General features: G+C 43.5%; 1 protein-coding gene across 1 annotated transcript in view; it reads left to right on the top strand.

Annotated features, from left to right (window-relative positions):
• LOC138638763 (cytochrome P450 2C14-like) overlaps positions 1–771 on the top strand; it is an 84114-nt gene extending 83343 nt beyond the window's left edge. The window contains exon 10 of the mRNA XM_069728324.1: positions 142–771. Coding sequence (XP_069584425.1) covers positions 142–320 — 179 coding nt within the window. The 3' untranslated portion in view covers positions 321–771. The remainder of the gene's footprint in view (positions 1–141) is intronic.
• The last annotated feature ends 18017 nt before the right edge of the window (positions 772–18788 follow it).

Here is an 18788-nt window from a genome sequence, read left to right as displayed (position 1 = left end):
AAATAGAAGCAAAGTATTAATCGCAACAGATCAAAGCCCCAAAGCCAAAAAACAAATATTTATAAAATGTTATTACTTTCTAGTTGTGGTCTCAAGTCCTCGACCATTTTTTTTTTTAATGTTGTCTGTTCTTTCTCACAGGTAAGCGAAGCTGTGCTGGGGAAACCTTGGCTAAAATGGAGCTGTTCCTGTTCTTTACAACATTATTACAAAATTTCACTTTCAAGCCCATACCTGGAGCCAAACTGGACCTCACCCCTGCACTTGGGGCTACAAATGCCCCCAAACCCTTTGAGATCTGTGCCATATATCGCAAATAGACTACACTTTCTTACTGCTAACATGAGACATGCTGCATGTATTACACTAATTATTTTAATGAAAATCTACTGTATCTGGTCTGCATGTGCCGTGAATAGAATTGGAATCGATTGCTCTTCGTCATTTGTCATTTTAAGCTGGAGAGCGGCTGACTGTTCCGCTCTACTACTTCTTCTGGAATTACAGATAGAAAACATTTTCGGTACAGAGTTCTAAATCTCCTGCATAAATATGGAGTTACAATTAGTGTTGAGCGATACCGTCCGATACTTGAAAGTATCGGTATCGGATAGTATCGGCCGATACCCGAAAAGTATCGGATATCGCCGATACCGATATCCGATACCAATACAAGTCAATGGGACACCAAGTATCGGAATGTATCCTGATGGTTCCCAGGGTCTGAAGGAGAGGAAACTCTCCTTCAGGCCCTGGGATCCATATTAATGTGTAAAATAAAGAATTAAGATAAAAAATATTGATATATTCACCTCTCCGGCGGCCCCTGGACATTACCGCGGGTAACCGGCAGGCTTCTTTGTTTAAAATGAGCGCGTTTAGGACCTGAGGAATGATGTCGCGGCTTCTGATTGGTCGCGTGCCGCCCATGTGACCGCCACGCGACCAATCAGAAGCCGCGACGTCATTCCTCAGGTCCTAAATTCCTAGAATGAGGAGTTTAGTGCCTGAGAATGACGTCGCGGCTTCTGATTGGTCGCGTGGCGGTCACATGGGTGGCACGCGACCAATCAGAAGCCGCGACGTCATTCCTCAGGTCCTAAACGCGCTCATTTTAAACAAAGAAGCCTGCCGGTTACCCACGGTAATGTCCAGGGGCCGCCGGAGAGGTGAATATATCAATATTTTTTATTTTAATTCTTTATTTTGCACCTCACTATGGATCCGATACTGATACCCGATACCACAAAAGTATCGGATCTCGGTATCGGAATTCCGATACTTGCGGTATCGGAATGCTCAACACTAGTTATAATATAAAGTTCTGACTGTCTACAACTGCCTCTAGAGGGAGCTAAGGAGCTTACAGCGTACAAAATTCTTCCTCCAGTGGTGGCTGCAGGTAGACTCACAGGTGAAGAGGTTGTGTAAAATTTTAAGACAGTAGTGAAAGAGCAAAATATGTTATAAATTAAAAATAAGTTTGTCTAATTTTTTAAAGTCCATGCTGGTTTTCTGGTGATCCCTGTAGATCCTGAAGCGGAGAATGTCACTGAATGTGAATATTAAAAATTATTTAAATGAACTGTATATTCTGAAATTATTTTTTTTTATAATAAATGTTTGTAAAAATTAAATGTATTTTATTGTTTTCGTTGATTTTGCTCCTAAAAATTTTAAGCGAACAAAGGAAAAAGAATTCATGTAAGCACATCCAAATGCTCCCAAGAATTCTACAGCTCAACTTATGCGATTATCTAAAAGAGCGCAGTCGAATTTGAACGCGATGACATGGTTGACAACTTGACTTTTTATTTTTTTTCTAGGCAGCTTACCAAAAATCATAGGCAATGTTTTTTATATCGACACATTGGAGAACCATAAACAATCATTATGCTTATAAGTGAAACATGTCCGCAGCCAATAATTCTGATATCAGAGCATTATCTGCATTCACTGTTAACTGTAAAGTGATAATTACAGTAAAAATAATTTGTATAAGTTTCCTAAGCCTCAAAAAATGATGGAATATTTTTTTTTTTTTGTTATGGACATGGGAAAAAAAGAGTCCTGTTACGATCCTTGGAATTTTTGGCTGGTTGGTTAACCTGCGCTATGATCATAATATGATCGGATTCTACTCGAGCAACAGGGATTCAAAGGAGATTATGATTTTTACTATACACTGTTAAAGTGTAGAATTACAGTACATAAGCAATCAGATGACTGCAGGTTTTAGTTTCCTAAAAAAATAATAAAAAAATTAATAAATAAAAACAACGTATAAAAAAATATAAAAATGTATTTCTTGCTCAAGTCCCCTAAGAAGACTGAAATAAAGAGTGAAAAAAAAAGTTGCGTTAGAAAGGGTTTTTCACTACTCAGGCATCCCCTTCTTAAATACTACATTTCCCCTGTGAAATAAAAAGGCCTTATGCTCATCTCCTACATGGGTACAATCCATGTGATGTCGTTGCTGGATCCCACATGACATTATTATGTCACATAAGAATTGGTATACCTGTCGTTGATATTGTTGGATTGATGCCGGTATGGGTGCTGAGATTATTATGCTTTTACATAAGAATATAGTATTTAAAGGGAACCTGTCACACGCCAAAATTGAAGGTGAGCTAAGCCCACTGGCATCTGGAGCTTATCTACAGCATTCTGTAATGCTGTAGATGAGCCCCCAATGTATCCTGAAAGATGACAAAAAGAGTTTATATTATACTCACCCAGGGGCGGTCCCAGTCCAGTCCGATGGGCGTCGCGGTCCGGTCTGGCGCCTCCCATCTTCAAAGGATGACGTCCTCTTCTTTTCTTCACACTCCGGCTCCGGCGCAGGCGTACTTTACCTGTCCTGTTGAGGCAGAGCAAAGTACTGCAGTGCGCAGGTGCTGGGCCTCTCTGACCTTTCCTGGCGCCTGCACACTGCAGTACTTTTCTCTGTCCTCAACAGGGCAGATAAAGTACGCCTGCGCCCGTGCCTCAGCATGAATACAAGATGAGGACATCATCATAAGAAGATGGGAGGCCCTGGACCGCAGCGGGACTGCCCCTGGGTGAGTATAATCTAACCTCTTTTTCTCATCTTTCAGGATACATTGGGGGCTAATCTACAGCATTACAGAATGCCATAGATAAGCCCCTGATGCTGGTGGCCTTAGCTCACCTTTGATTTTGGGGGTGACAAGTTACCTTTAAGAAAGGGTTGTCCAAATAGTGAACACCCTTTCTGATATGATACTGGAGGCTGGGCACGACAGTGCAAACTGTGCCAGTTCTTGCCCCTGGTCCAGTCTGTTGACCCAGATCTCAGTGGTTATGTGCCCGAGAAAGGACAAGGTGCAAGTAAGATTGAACATTGCCGTTTAGGCATCGCACATCTGCTTATGTGCATCTCTGTTGAACTGGCAGATAAACCCCACCTGCTCCATCACGTCATATGCAGTGTATGTATGTACACAGCTCTGGCAAAAATTAAGAGACCACTGCAAAATGTTCAGTTTGTCTGATTTTTCTCTTTACTATAAGTGTATTTTTGAGTAAAATGTAAATTGTTCTTTTATTCTATAAACTTCTGACAACATGTCTCCGAATTTCCAAGCAAAAAATTTTGTATTTTTTTCTGAAAAGGAGAAATGGTCAAAATAAAGAAAAATAACCAGACCTCAAATAATGCAAAGAAAACAAGTTCATAATCATGTAGAAGCAACAATACTAATGTTTTATCTCAGGAAGAGCAGAAATCAATATTTTGTGGAATAACCATGATTATTAATCACAGCTTTCCTGCGTCTTGGCATGCTTTCCACCTTTCTTTCACACTGCTTCTGGCGCAAAAATGTAAGCGGTTCTTCTTTGTTTGATGACTTGTGACTATCCATCATCCTCTTAATTACATTCCAGAGGTTTTCAATGGGGTTCAGGTCTGGAGATTGGGCTGCCCACGACAGGGTTTCGATGTGGTGGTCTCTTAATTTTTGTCAGAGCTGTGCATATCCACATACATATACAGCGGGGAAAATAAGTATTTGATACACTGAAAAAACAAAGAGAATCACATTGTATGATTTTTAAATAGTTAAATTGCATGTTATTTCAATAACCCCTTTCTGACATCAGACGTAATATTCCATCCATGTGACCTGGGACTATTTGACCATGAAGGGAATATTATGTCTCAGCGATTGGCCGCGCTCAAAGGTGGTGCACAGATGATTGCCGCCAGGTGTCAGCTGATTGTGACAGCTGACACCCGACACTAGGTGCCAGGAGCGGTCACAGACCGCTCCCGGCAATTTAACCACCGAAATACTGCAATTGAACACGATTGCAGCATTCCGGAAGCCGACACAGGGCTGGTAGCCCCTCTGCCCTTGGATCAGAGACTCCACGGCGTGATGCGGAGTCCCGATCAATGTCATGGTGAGTGGATGTCGTCATAACTACTTCCAGGTCACCAGAGCAAGGAAACTTGTTGGTCATGCGCAGCGCATGATCAGCAAGTCTCCCTGTCAGTGCAGCGCTGACAGTTTCCATAGCATGGAGATTCTGCATCATCTGCATGCTATCGAAGCGATCAGCCCGCAAAAAGTGATTGTCCCATAGTGAGGCAAAATAAAAAAGTTAGAAAAAAGTAAAAACATTTTTTTTTTAAATAATCGTAAAACTATTTTTAAAAAAATCATAATTCTAAAAAAAAAAATATATCTTCTATCACTATATAAATATTTGAATGAAAAAAAAATCTAAACAATAAAAGTACACATATTTGGTATTGCTGCATCCACAACGACCCGACCTATAAAATTGTCCCACTATTTAACCCCTTTAGTGAACACCACAAAAAATAAAAAAACAAGGTGAAAAACAATGCTTTATCATCATACCGCTGAACAAAAAGTAAAATAAAACACGATCAAAAAAGCCGATATAATTAAACAGGGTACCACTGCAAACGTCATCCTGTCCTGCAAAAAGTAAGCCACCATACAGCTCAATCAGCAGAAAAATAAAAAAGTTCTAGCTCTCAGAATAAAATGATGCAAAAAATAGTTTTTTTTTTTCTATAAAATAGTTTTTATTCCATAAAAGCACCAAAACATAAAAAAAAACTATATAAATGAGGTATCGCTGTAATCGTACTGACCCGAACAATAAAACTGCCTTATTAATTATACCAAACGTGGAACGGTATAAACACCCCCTCACCCCAAAAAAGGAAATTCATGGATTTGCTTGTTTTTATTCATTCTGCTTCCCAAAAATCGGAATAGAAAGCGATCAAAAAATGTCATGTTCCCGAAAATGATACAAATAAAAATGTCAGCTCGACCCGCAAAAAACAAGATCTCACTTGACTCTGTGGGCCAAAATATGGAAAAATTATAGCTCTTAAAACGTGGTGATGCAAAAGCTATTTTTTGCAATAAAAAGCGTCTAGTGTGTGACAGCTGCCATACATAAAAACCCGCTATAAGGCCTCTTTCACACGTCCTGATATTTCCGGTACCGGAGATGTCAGTGTCCATATGTGTAATACTTGCGACACACGTGCGGCATGCGTGTGCCACATCAGTACAGCCACAATCAACATAACACACAACCGTGCTGACTAAATAACCCTACCACTGTAGCATGATAAACACTGCCTGTCAGCGGAGGTTGGCACCCTAACACTCAGTACGAGACTGGCACCCCCGCTCCTCGGTGGCTCTCTTGGGTGCGCCCTAGACTGGTGTCACAGGTGGGCCACCCTTTACACATCACCAGAAAAAATGGAAAAAAAATAGGGATTGCCAATAAAGGATGTTGAATGGCTTATGGCAATACTAAATAAACGTGACCGGGTGAAAAACACAAGGACCAAGTGCAATAGTGATTGTAAACATATAATGCCTCACTATACTGTTCCCTACTGATACACAAACCTGCCTGGCTGTGGGAGTTGGCACCCTACTGTTCAGCGGATATGGCGCCCCCACTCCGCGATGGCTCACCCTTGGAAACCCTGCAGATCGAGTAATATCATTGAAAACATGTCATATGATAAGCTCCAAGTGGGTGGCCATATTGTACAAGAAAAGCAGATTTTGAAAACAAACAACATACAGCACTGATTAAAGACTGGTATTACATATTATGTCATAAATATGATACCAGCAAGTGAGGAAAGACACTCATCATGTTTGTTGTCCAGACACGCCTCAACGCATTTCACCTATTCGGATCATCAGGAGGCTCAGATATGTGGATGCTGCCTGGAACCACCCATGTTTCCCTAAATATATAGATTACCCCTGAGCCCAGGGGGAAGTACTTCCTTCAAATGGTAGAGGTAAATTGTAGTAGCCATTAAAATGGGGCCGGAATGGTCAAACAGTATTAGACGCTGCGTCCATTTTAAGCCCCCCTCATGCGCTTTCGTTTGCGCCTTTAGAGATTAATAGTCCCTCGTTGGTAGACATACCTTAACCCGCTGTTGAGCCTCAAGTATGGTCGGCGTGCGTGTCAGCTGAGCCGCAGATACACTTCCTGACCCAACCGCACATGACAGGAAGCGGGTAATCGCGAACGCGATGTAATGCGGACACAGCACTGCGCATGTCAGTATCCAATGCTGCGCTGCCTGTCCGTATAGGAGCGGATGATGAATAGCAGTTTTTGGTAAAAAAAAGCATTTAACAATGGAACGCAAACCGATAAGGTCATAGGTAAAGCATCACCATACCGCTTAACCAATGAGACTTAAGGGACATGCAACTATTTCAGGCAAGGATGGTATAAATTAATTAGCCATACACGTATTATTATAGTGGACATGAATGTTGTAATAAACCAAAATATAGATGAAAATAAATTATTGATATTATTAATATACACAACAATTATGTGCACCCCGCTCAAGAGAACGGGGAAAAAGTTTGCGCATAGCAAGTATCTATCTATCTATCTATCTATCTATCTATCTATCTATCTATCTATCTATTATCTATCTATCTATTATCTATCTATCTATCTATCTATCTATCTATCTATCTATCTATCTATCTATCTAACCTCAAGGGAGCCTTAGGGACCAGAGGATCCAACAGACAATGTTCATGATAAGCGTCTATATCAGCTTGGAAGGAGGACTGGGAATGCAATGTAATGTAATATATTAATTTTTTTAGGGTTTTGTAGAATTTTTAAAGTAATAAAAAAAAGAACAAGGCTAGCAGACAGACCAATGAAACTTATGCCTGTCAAGTGACGATTTTTCCAACACCGATACAACAGGCCTCAGCCTGACCTAACAGACTGTATTACATTTTTTTTTTTTGCTTTTGGCTGAATTTAAAAAAAAAAAAAAGAATAGAACAAGGCTAGCACACACAACTATGCTACGTATGCCTGACAAACACATACACCAGGCGTCAGTCTGACACAACAGACTGTATAAAAAAATTTTGGGGGGGTGAATTTTGGGAAAAAAAAAAAAGAGAAAAAGAGAAAAAAAGAAAACTGCAGCTAGATATACGTATTTTTCGGACTATAAGACGCACCGGACCATAAGACGCACCCCAAATTTGGGGTGAAAATTGCAGAAAAAAAGATTTTTTATAACATGGGGGTCCGTCTTATTGTCCGAATTTACAGTATCTTATGGCGGTGGCAGAGCAGGGTCACAGGAGGCAAGGTGGGGTGATGCTGGGATGAGGAGGTGCTGGGATGAGAAGGTGCTGGGATGAGAAGGTGCTGGGATGAGAAGGTGCTGGGATCAGGAGGTGCTGGGATCAGGAGGTGCTGGAATCAGGAGGTGCTGGGATGAGAAGGTGCTGGGATCAGGAGGTGCTGGGATCAGGAGGTGCTGGGATCAGGAGGTGCTGGGATCAGGAGGTGCTGGGATCAGGAGGTGCTGGGATGAGAAGGTGCTGGGATCAGGAGGTGCTGGGATCAGGAGGTGCTGGGATCAGGAGGTGCTGGGATCAGGAGGTGCTGGGATCAGGAGGTGCTGGGATGAGAAGGTGCTGGGATCAGGAGGTGCTGGGATGAGGAGGTGCTGGGATCAGGAGGTGCTGGGATCAGGAGGTGCAGTGAGAGGTATGGCGTGAGAGGGGTCCCTGGCGTACCATGCAGGCTTACCTAGGTGGCAGAGGTGCGGTGGCAGAGGTCCGGTGGCAGAGGTGCGGTGGCGGGGGTGTGGCAGCAGAGGAGGCGCAGGAAGCGGGGTCCCTTTCCCCGGTATGGTGATGCAGCAGGCCCGGTATGCAGCAGAGCCGGGTGAATCCTCTTGTTATCGGTGGGCGCGGCCATCTTCCTGAGGCCGCGCGTGTGCAGATGAAGCGCTCTGCTCCCGGGGCTTCAGGAAAATGGCCGCGGGAGGCCGCGCGTGCGCAGATGGAGATCGCGGCGGCCATTTTCCTGAAGCCCCGGGAAGCAGAGCGCTCCATCTGCGCACGCGCGGCCACCGGAAAATGGCCGCCACCACCGATAACAAGAAGATTCACCCGGCTCTGCTGCATACCGGGCCTGCTACATCACCATACCGGGGAAAGGGACCCCGCTTACTGCGCCTCCTCTGCCGCCACACCCCCGCAACCGCACCTCTGCCACCGGACCTCTGCCACCGCACCTCTGCCACCTAGGTAAGCCTGCATTGCGACTATTAGACGCACCCCCCATTTTCCCCCCTTTTTTTGGGGGGAAAAAGTGCGTCTTTTAGTCCAAAAAATACGGTATATTAAATCAGCAGCAGCAACAGCAGACAGTTATGGAGCTTTTGGAGGGATGCAGTGGGACCAATGGATGCACATACAGTGCCTGCAGGCCTTGCACTGATGTGGATATGCTGTGCCCTGCCTGCCTAGTGCTGCAATATCGGGACCCACGAATTAACCCTAAAAGGGACTGTTGGTTTCTCATGAGTTGTGGATGTAAGAGTTGCAGACCTACACTAACTCTAAAAACCACGATTCTGACCTTATCTCGGCAACAGATCTCCCTACTCTTGCTGAATCCGGAGCACAATGCGGCGAGCAGGGTGGCGCCAGGTCTCTTATATTCGGGATGATGCTGTGCGGCCAAGCCAATCACTGCACGACCACAACAAAGATGGCTGCGGCATTTCATGGCCTGGCTGACAATCCCTGCACCGTGATTGGGTCTCTAAAGTCCGCCAAAAATGCTGGGTGGAGACACCAGTTACCGCCGAGTAATCCCGGAAATGCTCGGTGTCTGCCGAGTACACCGAGCATAGTGATACTCTGGCGAGTTACGACTAGTGGTCACATTCGCTCATCACTAGTCCTAATATGTTAATTTCATGCTATCCCTATGTATTCTTTCTTTAGTAGCGTGTAGGGTATCCTTTCGCATCAATAACAACTTTGCTTCAGCTTGGCATTGATGCAACAAGACTTCTCAGGTTCTCTGCGGTTATAACATGGCACCAGGAACTGATAACAGCTGCAATCAATACACTATTGAAGACAGTCTTCCTGTGGCCTTTTCTGAACATAACGCACTCCGTCGCTACCAAAAATTGATATTCTAATTTCATCGCTTCAGATTACTTTCTTCCAATCCTCAGTTGTTCAGCTAACATGTTCTATGGCCCAGGAAATTCTCTGACTTCTCTGTTTATGATTTAGTTATGTTTTTTTCCTTCGTGTTCGTGCTTTAAGACCGGCATCAAGTAATCGGCGACATACTGTTCTATCCGACAACGAAACTCCTCCATTGTGCAAGAACTGGTTGACTTCCTTGGCTGATTGTCTTCTGTGTAGCATGGCTAACCCAACAATTCTTCTGTCTGTTTTTGGAGTTGTTGCCTGTTTCCTTCCTATTCCACTCTTAGTTTTGATGCTGCAACTATCAGCAAAATGTGAACACAGCTTTTACACTCCAGAAGCAGTGACTTCGCCCCCCATCTTCCTAGAAATTCCTCTGAAACTGTATCCCTCCTTCCTCAAAACAATAGCCATAGCTCTCTTTTTTGGAGACCAACCAGACTTCTTTATGGCTGGCATGATTGAAATGTAAAAAAAAAAACAATCATTCAGGAGTTTGTGAGCTCAAAATAGACATTTATAATTATTCAGTTGAAAAATTTAATTTAAATATTAATAAAATACAAGAAATAAAAATTCTTAATAGTTTCTAAAGAAATTAAAGCCTGTATGACCTATACTGGAATAATCTATTGATGACTGTAGCTTTTAAACACTATTTTTAATTTAATGCGGGCATTCAGAAAAGTTAATATATAACTAAAAATGTATGAATTTTACACACAGAGAATGAAGTCCAGTATTTCTTGTCAAAATTATAAAAACTATCGACAAAAGATCAAAAACAAGTCTCCCGATAAATTTAGTAACAGATTGCGTGCCTGGGATTTAAACATAGTTATGTAATCAAGCAAGTAAGATCACAGAAAGTTCCAGAAGCCTCGAAAATGATTTAAAACTTCAAGTGTATCAACAGTTTTGGCCACTAGTGTTAATGGATAGAGATAGAGAGACCTTGAGGCTCAGTAGTATTACAACTAGTGATGAGCGAAGATACTCGTTACTCGAGATTTCTCGAGCATGCTCCGGGGTCCTCCGAGTATTTTTTAGTGCTCGGAGATTTAGATTTTCTTGCCGCAGCTGAATGATTTACATATGTTAGCCAGCATAAGTACATGTGGGGGTTGCCTGGCTGCTAGGGAATCCCCACATGTACTTATGCTGGATAACAGAGGTAAATCATTCAGCTGTGGCAAGAAAAACTAAATCTCCGAGCACATAAAAATACTCGGAGGACCCCCGAGAATGCTCGAGAAATCTCGAGTAACGAGTATATTCTCTCATCACTAATTACAACCCGAGACAGTGGGATGAACTGAGCTGTTGCTATCAGTGACAAGCTCTTCAAAAGGCCGGAGATATAGACTGACAAGTGGCCCATCAGTTAGGTTTCTGTGGTCTGAGACAGCCAGGAGATACTATGGCCTGCTACAAATTGGGGATGAACAGTGTGCCTCCAGAACAAATGTTGCACGGCAATAGTAAGACTATGTAAGATGTGGCATAATTGTTTCCCAAAAACTAAGAGTAGATAAGCTGAGTTTTTCCATGGTAGACAACGTCTGGTAAGCAAACTGTAACACTGTTTTTGCTGTACTGTACCTGCTTGGATTGCATTAGTCCATTTCCATGCCAAGAGCCTCTAAAAAAGATTTATGTCTCCACATTGATTTATATAGAGTCATTATGATTGAGAGATGGAATTGTTACAATTGCTTAGCATCAAAATTGTTGTTTTGATGGAAACGGCCTCCTACCCTCATAGATCTTTTAATTGAGGATATTCCAAAGGTTCTCAGTAGGGTTGAGGTCAGGTGAAGATGGTGGCCACCCCATGAGTTTCTCTCCGTTTATGCACATAGCAATCAATGACTCAGAGGTCTTCTATGCAGCATGAGATGGTCATACAAGAAGATGATTTTACTACAGATGGCACGGTTCTTCTTTTCGTGCAATGAAAGAAAGTGGTCAGAAACTCTACATGCTTTGACCAGGTCATATTCATACCTTCACGGAAAAAAAGTAAATAGGCAATGCAAGAAGGTTTCTTGTGCCTCGGTGTCTTTGAAAGGTGGGACAGAAGTGTTGAAACAGAAAAGGAATGAAGACTAAAAGAAGGGGAATTGTCAGTGCTGAATATTTCTATTACTGATACTTGGTTTAACAACCACAATAAAAATATATTATTTTCAATAATTTAAAAAGTGATTTGCTGAGATATGCCATCACTTCATGGTTTCTGGGAGTCTGACTTCTAAGATCCAACAGGGCAGCTCAGTGGTTGGCACTGCAGCCTTGCAGTTCCCTGCACAGCGGATGAGGACAGCTGTGTAGAGGGAAAATAAATAGAAGCAGTAGGCAACTAGGGCTAAATCTCTTTCATTCTCAGGATCAACGGAGATTCCACAGATTCGAGATCAGGCCCATTATAAAGTGTAAAGAACGTTCCCTTTGGGAGTGAAGAAAACCTTGATCCTTTTTACTGGAGTCGTGCATTTCTTTTTTATTTCTGTTGCGGTATAAACAGTAGTTACATCCCAGCAATAACAGTGTAGATCGCGGAGGCTGGAGATCTTTGTGATAATGAATATACTGTAGACGCCGAGCGGATTGTGTAATACAGATAGACAGGTAATAGTTGACCCTCGTTTAGCCTGTAGATGAAAGTTGACATGATAAGATATTAGGAAATAACAGCTCTGGGTAAAGCGGTCAAACTGTGTCTACCTGTAAAGCAAACAGCAACTTTGAATAGTCGGAGTAATGAAAGAAAAACATAATGTTTTGTCCCTATCATTAAAGGCATACAGTGTAACTATTAGTTAAATCCTTATGTCATGCTTTATCCCTCAGACAAAGCACTAGGCATTGCACAGCCTAGTAGTTTTACCTGGATTCTTCCTTTAAAAAATAATATTATTATATTATGTACATTTCACAGTGACAGCTACACAGTATATCAACTTCTGCCTTCCCTCTTACCACATCATACGTGAAGTACCCACTGGGTGGAACGCCACCTTTCACATGCTGGAGAGACTGTATGTACAGCAGCAGGCGATAGTGGCGTTTCAGCTTCAGCACGCATGGATGAGCCGCTCTGCAGAACAACACGACTTCACAACCAATGAGTGGACCTCCATGCGGAACATGAGGGCCGTGTTGCGCTGCTTCGAGTACTCTACAAACATGGCCAGCGCCTAGTAATGACACCATGATCAGCTTTACTATCCAACTTCTATGCCTACTAGAAAAAGAAGGTTCACACAGTGATGGATGAGGAGGTGGTACAGGAGGAAGAAGAGAAGGAGGAACAGGGACCATTCACATTATTATCAGGCCAGTCATCCACACAAGTCTTAGATGATGGGTTCCTGTACAAACAGCAGCCGAGTACACAAGCGTCCAGCCAGGGGACAATTTGGGAGGATGAGTATCTACCATGTTCACATTAGAGTGGCAATCTAAGCAATTCACGGACATCACTGGAGCTTGGATGGGGGGATACAGAGGATACGGATGAACCGGACAATACATCTCCCACCAAGGAATGCTTGTTGTTGCCTCTTGACAACCTGGCACATATGAGGCAATGCATGCTGTGTCTGTGCAATGATTGTCAAGTTGCCTGGATTGTTACAAGTACTGATTATTGTGTGGCCATCCTCCTGGATCCCAACTACAAGCACAATGTGCCATCTTTAGTTTTGTTAAGTGATTGAAAAATTTGGGAATACAAGTGAACGCTGATAGACACTGTACTGATGGTGTCCTCATTTGACAGCGGGGGCTCAGTGGAAGCACAAGGCAGGGGAGTAGGAAGTCGCCAATGCAGCTAGGGCACCAGTACCCCCCCACAAGGGAGGGTTAGCATGGCAGAAATGTTACAAACCTTACTCAGAACATCGCAACATCTACCACCTCGTCGGAAATGGTCTGTATTTGCAGGGGCAGCGTTTAGGTCAGGGGAGTCAAACTGCATTCCTCGAGGGCTGCAAACAGGTCATGTTTTCAGGATTTCCTTGTTCTGCAAAGGTGATAATTTAATCACCAACTCATTATTTGTGTAGGTGATTAAATTATCACCTGTGCAGTACAAGGAAATCCTGAAAACATGACCTGTTTGCAGCCCTCGAGGAATGCGGTTTGACACCCCTGGTTTAGGTTATGCCTGTGTAGCAACTCACTCGGGATTAATGGGTTACACACTAAAAAATGTAACAGAGCCTGCCGGTTCCTGTACATACTAGATTTCCTGAGACCACAGTCCCTAGTGGTGTCTGTGGGTAGATAGCCCTAACTAAAGAACTCTTAGATGGCAACTTACACCTAAGCGGCCGTTGAGTTGCTTCAAGTTCCTCCTAAAGAATTAGAGGGCAGAGCAGAGTGTGAATTAACTACCATAGGAGAAATGTGCTGAAGAAAGGAGAAATGTTACAGTGAGTAAAGTAAATAATGAAATACCAAAGAATATAGAATTTACTGTTAACAAATATACAGCCTACTTGCTAGACATAAACAGAATTTTGGTGAAAAGTATAGCAAAGAAAAAACAAATGTGAAAATCCTTCTCTCAAAGCTCACAGACTGGCTCCAAACATCAATGCAATATCAGAACATGTAAGTAAATCTATTGTAACACCCCAGGCTCCTGGTTGTTGCAGAGGCATTGCTTTCCTCTTGGGGAGAGTGATGTCATGCTTGGAAGCGAGGAAGAATCTCTTTTATCAGGTATTCTCAAGCATGCAACATTTTCATACTCCAGGCCAGAAGGGGAGCTCTGATCCAGCTTGTGGATGGCTCCTCTATATATATTCTGGTCGGGAGGGAAAGAGAGTCAGTCTGCCAGAGACAGGAACTGAAGTCAGGCAGTCTGTCAGAGGAACAGAGGAGAGAGGACAAGAGGGGCTGTGCAGCCATGAGAGTGCTGCAGCTCCTGAAAAGAGATAGACAAGAAAGCAGAATAAGCTGTAGAGAGCATGAAGGGGAAGAGAAGCGCATTAGAGTGAAGAGCTGGGGGGTTAGCTGTCACCAAGCTACCTCCCTACTGAGCGCAGATACCGGTAGCCGGAAGACCGGGGTTGTGAAGGACTCTACGTCTCACAGCAGAAACCGCAGGACAGCTGGATTACAAGTCACCTGTCCGCCACTGAATCCTTAGGACACAGTAGCGCATAGAGCCAGGGTCATGGTAGAGATCCTGTAAAAAGGCTGGAGCTACCTATCGTACGGGTAGTGTCCTACCTGCAAGGAGGACAGAGAGAATATATGAGGACCTTGTGAGAGGCCTAAGGCAGCAAGTGACTACACCACAACACTAGAAGGAAGGCTTCTAACCCCACCTGGTAAGGGGGATTCCCAACTCGCTTCCAAGCCGGCCGGACCACACCACCATCCGTGATCTGTACCCTGGACTGTGGCTGCCTAAATTCATCAGTAAACCAGGTAAAAAGTCTGCAAACCTGTGTCTTCCATTTCTTGCTACACCATCCTTGTCCACCACACCAAAGTCCTGGGGACCCAGCTTCACCAGAGGGAAGTTATACCATCTTAGCTGCCAAAACATCACCCCGGCAGACCCCTTTAAGCAACATCGGTCATCCCTGACCGAATACCACAGGTGGCGTCATGAACAAACTTTATTCACAAAACCCCTTAAAAGACTATCCCTTTTACTTGGGCTCCCAGGGCCACGGACCGGGTCGCAGCCACCGTGACACATCCCTTTAAGTACCGGACCTGGTACCAAGTACCACACGGCCCTGGCAGGCGTTCCACTATCACCAGCAGGGAACGCCCACTAAAGGACAGAACATAAAGCTGCACCCAAAAGATGATAGGTGGACAAATAAAAACAGCTGTGTTAAGCTAGGCAGACTGCAGCCAGAAAACAAAACCCAAGCACCCAGAGAAAAGGTGCGTCTCCTGTAGCTTGGTAGAAAGAGAAGTCAACCAAAAAACACAAACTCAAGGGATCAAATCTATGAGCTAGACAGTTTCAACAACATGGTGGATTATGGGTCTCCAATTAAAGGGACACTGTCACCTGAATTTGGAGGGAACAATCTTCAACAATGGAGGCGGGGTTTTTGTGTGTTTGATTCACCCTTTCCTTACCCGCTGGCTGCATGCTGGCTGCAATATTGGATTGAAGTTCATTCTCTGTCCTCCATAGTACACGCCTGCGCAAGGCAAGATTGCACCTTGTGCAGGCGTGTACTACGGGGGACAGAGAATGAACTTCAATCCAATATTGCAGCCAGCATGCAGCCAGCGGGTAAGGAAAGGGTGAATCAAAAACACAAAAACCCCGCCTCAATGGCTGAAGATTGTTCCCTCCAAATTCAGGTGACAGTGTCCCTTTAAACACATGGCCTGAGCTTGTCCTTTTACACCTTGAAAGTGCTGGTCTGCCCTGCAAAAAGTGTACTGTTGGAACGTGTGCTTACTGCAGCAGGTCGTGTGATCATAGAAACGCGGATGCGCCAGTCCACAAACCATGTGGGTGAGCTCACATTCTTTAAAATGAACCAGGCATGGATCTCACAGGACTTGTACTTTATGGCTGAATATAGAAGTATATCAGCCGCACCCAGCCATTGTTAGACTCCACCGCAGTCAGGCTTGCAGAGTACACACAGCGGCATTTTGGCTCAATACTCCCACGGCTTTGGCACAGTACTCTCACAGGCTGGGGTTGCAGAATAACCCAGTGGCTTTTTGGAACAGTACTCCCACAAGCGGGGTTGCACAGGACACACAGCCGATTTTTGGCACAGTACTCCCACTGAGACAAGTGCAGAGTACACAGAGTGGCTTTCTTGCACAGTGTGCAGTGGAAATCTTTCCATCACTCCAGCTGTATCTCGTTCCTACACTAATTAGAGCAGAACGGTGGTGACACTCGTGATCCAACATTTATACAGGCCGGGTCACGTGGTGTGCTGGCCAATCACAGCCACGCCAATACTTGGAATCACTGTGATGGCTTCAGAAGTGCTTATAGCATAAAAGCACTTCTGAAGAAACTTATTTAGGCATCTGACCCCTAACAGAAAACCAGATATCCTGTTAAAAGTCCGTGTTCAGGCTACAGTATTGGACACTAGCTTTCCGATAAGGAAACCAATGTTTCCAGTTTACAGTTCGGATTCGCTTATACCTACTGGCAAGTCTACAGTAGAAATTTTTCACCAAGGCTCTCAGGTCTGGCCAACACATTGCATTCTAGTTATTATTCTTCTTCCTTTATAGGCACCTCAACTTGCTTGCTGTTGTAGCTCTTCCTGCCACTTCCTGAATCAGTTGCTGGATTGCTACCTGCGTATGATATTTTCTCTACAGTACACACACCCAAATGCTGGTCTTACCTTCTCCTTCAATACTCAATTCTAAATGAACTACTGAAAGGCAGGGGCGTACATAGGAATCATGGAGCCCCTTAGCAGAAGTTCCAAAATACCTTAATATTTGGTTGGGTCGCAGAAGAGTATATCTCACAACTTTGCAGCCCTTACAAAAATATTTTTCCTTCTTTTGAAGCACCTAGATAGCCATATAATTGACCCCTTAAAGTATGATGTCAACAATAGTGTCCCCCAAAACACAGTATGATGCCCCCACAATAAATTCTTCTACAGTACCCTCCACACACACGGTATGATGACATTACTGTACAACCCTCCCCCAGCAAAAAATGGTGACTCCCAACACAGTATGATGCCCAAACTGTAATCGCCACACAGCCCTTCTTACAATATAATAGGCCACCATACAGTATAATGGCTTCCACAACCCTCCACTCAGTATGATGGCCTCTTTACAACCATCCACTTTGTATAATAGCCTCCACTACCCTTCCAAATAGTATAATGGCCCCCACTTAGCCCTCTAAACAGCATACTGATCCCATCACAACCCTCTACACAGTATTATGGACTCCATAAAAACCTTCACACTGTATAATTGCTTTCATAGAGTTTAATGGCTCCCAAATTGCCTTCCAAACATTATGATGGTCCCGATAAAGCCCTGCACACAGTATAAATTCCCCCTCCACACAGACCTGCATACAGAATTGCGCGCACTACAGAACCCTGCATACAGTATTACGAGCACCACATAGCCCTCCATACAGTATTATGGGCACCACATAGTCCTCCATTCAGTATTATGGGCACCAAATAGTCCTTCATGCAGTATTACATGCACCACATAGTTCTCCATACAGTATAATTGGCACTACACAGCCCTCCATACAGTATTACGAGCACCACATAACCCCCCATACAGTATTACGAGCACCACATAGCTCTCCATACAGTATTGCAAGCACCATATAGCCCTCCATACAGTATTATGGGCACCACATAGTCTTCCATACAATATTATGGGCATCACATAGTCCTCCATACAGTATTATAGACCTCATATAGATCTCTATACAGTATTATGGGCCCTATAATATAGTTCTATATATAGCATTATGGGTCCCATAAGATAGTCCTCTTTACAGTATTATGAGTCCCATGATATAGTCCTTTTTACAGTATTATGGGTCCCATAATATAGTCCTTTATACAGTGTTATGAGCCTCATCATATAGTCCCCTATACAAGGTCTCATTCAGACATCTATGTTTTTTTATATACACAAGAAACAACAGTCTGAATTTCATCAGTGTTTGGTCAGTGTCAGATTTTATCATCGATGTTAATTATGCACTGAGTACAGATGCTATTTGATTCTCTCACCGCTCTTATTGAATTAGGGGAGGTATTTATTGGCGTTGTGCACCTCTGATGGAGTAAGATTTGGGCCATAGCAAAAGCCACTGTTCGTCATCAATTTGATAAGTGTTGTCCTCCTCATGCCCCTGTCCCACCCCAGCTCCATCCACTTTGTTGGAGCAGGGTCGAGAATGGCGTGAAGACACCAGAAGTTGCATATTTTTTTTGCAAAACATCTTGCTGCATTAAAAAATTCCAACCTTTTAACCCCTTTACCCCCAAGGGTGGTTTGCACGTTAATGACCGGGCCAATTTTTACAATTCTCACCACTGTCCCTTTATGAGGGTGTAACTCTGGAACGCTTCAACGAATCCTGGGGATTCTGATATTATTTTCTCATGACATATTGTACTTCATGATAGTGGTAACATTTCTTTGATTTTTACCTGCGTTTATTTGTGAACAAAATGGAAATTTGGCGAAAATTTTAAAAATTTT

The sequence above is a fragment of the Ranitomeya imitator genome, chromosome 5, assembly GCF_032444005.1.
Source record: "Ranitomeya imitator isolate aRanImi1 chromosome 5, aRanImi1.pri, whole genome shotgun sequence".
Classification (NCBI taxonomy): domain Eukaryota; kingdom Metazoa; phylum Chordata; class Amphibia; order Anura; family Dendrobatidae; genus Ranitomeya; species Ranitomeya imitator.
This window is presented reverse-complemented; position numbering and strand designations above follow the sequence as displayed.